Raw genomic sequence first — 2,527 nt, 5'->3', positions numbered from 1 at the left:
GTTAAGATACCGATTGTCTTGAAAGAGAACTTCTTGTAGAATCGTGTTTTGGTAGAGGGAGAAAGAGTAGAGATTAGAATGTGAATATTTTAAAATATCATGACTCCAATTAATTGTGATGTCAAAACAAAATTACATAGTTATTTATCATGATAAAAGGTAACATTTGGAAAGAAATTTGTTAGAATTGGACTCAATCCTTGCATAAATGTTGTTGCAAAACACTTCCATCAGTGAGTGAAGTATCAGTAGACAATAATGTTTGCTTTCATAGATAAAACAGTTGGTTGGAAACACAATAACTTAGCTTGTAAAGAAAGATTTACGGTCCACTTGTACAAAAAGCATGTGATGCATGATATTCGTCACATAATGGGCGTGATATACATGCCGAGGACATGAACCTAACCGAGCCTATCTTGCTATTTTTACCACGGGGCATTTATCTAAAATAAACGCACTAATTTATTTGGAAAAAAAGAAGTAAGAATCAATTGGGCCTTCAAAATGACCTTCAACCAGGCCAGGATTATATAAAGCCCATTAATTCTAAACGGGTTTGGTCTGAGAGCCCGCTTCAGTCTAAGAACCTGGAAATCTGCGAGGCATTTTATTCTCTCTCCTTATCAGCTCAGGCGCGAACTGTGCACCAAAAAGAGGCACGAGCTGTACTTGCAATGGAGCTAGCTTCTTTCGTTTCTTCTCATGGTAATCTTATAATTTCTTGCAATTATTTTCTAATGCCACAAGCAATAAATTGGCCGGAATTTAGAAATGCTTAGTTACTGGTCTAGTAGAACATGTAACTCATGGTGTATGCCCTCTTTTTTTCACAAAATTTTACTTTTTGTTAAATATTTAACAAGTGAAAATTTGGAATTAGTAGTTTGTTCGGCAAAGTAGTAGAATAAAGGAAAAGTGAGAAAATGTGAAATTTGGAATAGAGGAGGGACCAAATTGTAAAAAGTTCAAACTCAGTTCCAGTTTTCCCATTTCCACAATTCCACTCAATTATTTTCTCTTGTTCAGATGGAATAGATGATCTATTCCAATCAACTCCCCTATTCCTTCCCAACCGAACAGGCCCAAAATCAAGGGATTAGCATCTACCTTATAATCATCTTTTTGGTTTTTACCATAAATTAATTAAAATTCCTCTACTGTTAAACTGATCCGAATTATCGCTGACAACTTATTGTTTCAGTGTCCAATCTCAGGTCTCGAACACCAATTCATTTACCATCTGTACACCATTGTAGCTCAAAATTGTGTAGCGTCAGGAGGAAGAAAAGTTACGTGCAATTTGCTTTACCTGAAACTGCAGCTTCCATCCTGGTCGCTTCAGTAGCTGTAGGTGCAGCAGCAACCCTTCTTGCAAAGAGGCTGAAAGCTTCAGAAACTTCCACTGTACATGCTTCATCTATCTACTCAAATAATTGTTACCCTTTTTACAGCAGCTTCTTCACTTACAATAGAAGTGCTATATGACAGCAGAAAAAACAAACTGATCTGCCGAAAAAGAAAAAAAATTAAAGATAACTAAGAAGATCAATTTTGAACCTTGGCTGGTACAGTATTGATATCCAGTACAGTGATTCTTATGACATCTTTATATCAAGTTTGTATAAATTTGACATTTTGTTTTGAAATAGACAGAGGCCTTGAAGGATTGTGAAGAATGCAGTGGTTCAGGCCTTTGCTCAGAGTGTAATGGAGAAGGATATGTCTTCAAGAAAATTTCAGAGGAGAGCGCACGAAAGGCCAGAACAGCTTCAAAGACTGCAGCCACCCGTTATACAGCTGGGTAAGCTTATCATTTTTGTCCTCCCATATATACTATATTATTTTGTTATCTTTTCTTTTATAGCATGAGATTTCAGTTTGTCTTCTTTATTTTCACTCTTCAGGGTGAATTGGAGATAAATAAGGTAATTGGAGACTAAATCGGTTGTCAAATGAGGGGTAATTGGTCTTGTCAGGGTCAATTGAGGAAAAATGGACAGAAATTAGGCTTAATTTGTGACCACTTGCAAAATCCTGTTGCAAAAAAATGGTACCATTTTTAATTTCAAGAAAAAAAATAATTTAGCCGGCTCATGTGCCTAAATATAAGTTTGATCTGTACTCTTTAGTAAATTGAAAGCTTGTTGAATTGTCAACACTTACAATTCCTACTAGACCTGACGGCTGTGGACTTGTGGTCTCAGCACATGACTTAAAAGGTACTAACTCTGGTACATTACTGAGTTTGTGGCCATCGGCATCTTTTGTTGAGCAACTAAAATGAAATTTAAAGAAACATTATATAGTAATTTAATTGAATTACTAGACCAATTTTAATGGAAAAGAAAACCTCCTTTTATTCAGGCTCCCAACAAAGTGGACTTACTGCTCTAAGTGTTCTTCAGCTCGGTCTTGCAGAACATGTAGCGGCTCTGGTCAAGTAAAATTGTAAAGTGTTATCTTATAATTTCAACACATTTTCATGCGCTACCCTGCAAAACCTCAAAACATCGCTTGTGCCCAA

General features: G+C 36.1%; 1 protein-coding gene across 1 annotated transcript; it reads left to right on the top strand.

Annotated features, from left to right (window-relative positions):
- Window positions 1-574: 574 nt before the first annotated feature.
- LOC144576347 (uncharacterized) lies at window positions 575-2,284 on the top strand. Its single transcript, XM_078326710.1, has 4 exons — window positions 575-708; window positions 1,205-1,407; window positions 1,653-1,804; window positions 1,908-2,284. Exons 1-4 carry the CDS (start codon window positions 678-680, stop codon window positions 1,921-1,923), a joined length of 402 nt encoding a protein of 133 aa, XP_078182836.1. The 5' UTR covers window positions 575-677; the 3' UTR covers window positions 1,924-2,284.
- Window positions 2,285-2,527: the final 243 nt, after the last annotated feature.

This window comes from Carex rostrata, chromosome 25 (assembly GCF_964058835.1).
Source record: "Carex rostrata chromosome 25, lpCarRost1.2, whole genome shotgun sequence".
Classification (NCBI taxonomy): domain Eukaryota; kingdom Viridiplantae; phylum Streptophyta; class Magnoliopsida; order Poales; family Cyperaceae; genus Carex; species Carex rostrata.
The sequence above is the reverse complement of the archived record's forward strand: the minus strand, read 5'-3'. Positions and strand labels throughout refer to the sequence as shown.

Excerpts from the sequence above, each read along its gene's own strand:
- LOC144576347 (XM_078326710.1), top strand. The coding sequence starts at position 678 with ATGGAGCTAGCTTCTTTCGTTTCTTCTCATG. Across the intron at positions 709-1,204 it reads TTCTTTCGTTTCTTCTCATG|TGTCCAATCTCAGGTCTCGA; the intron begins GTAATCTTATAA and ends TTATTGTTTCAG. Across the intron at positions 1,408-1,652 it reads AAGCTTCAGAAACTTCCACT|ACAGAGGCCTTGAAGGATTG; the intron begins GTACATGCTTCA and ends GTTTTGAAATAG.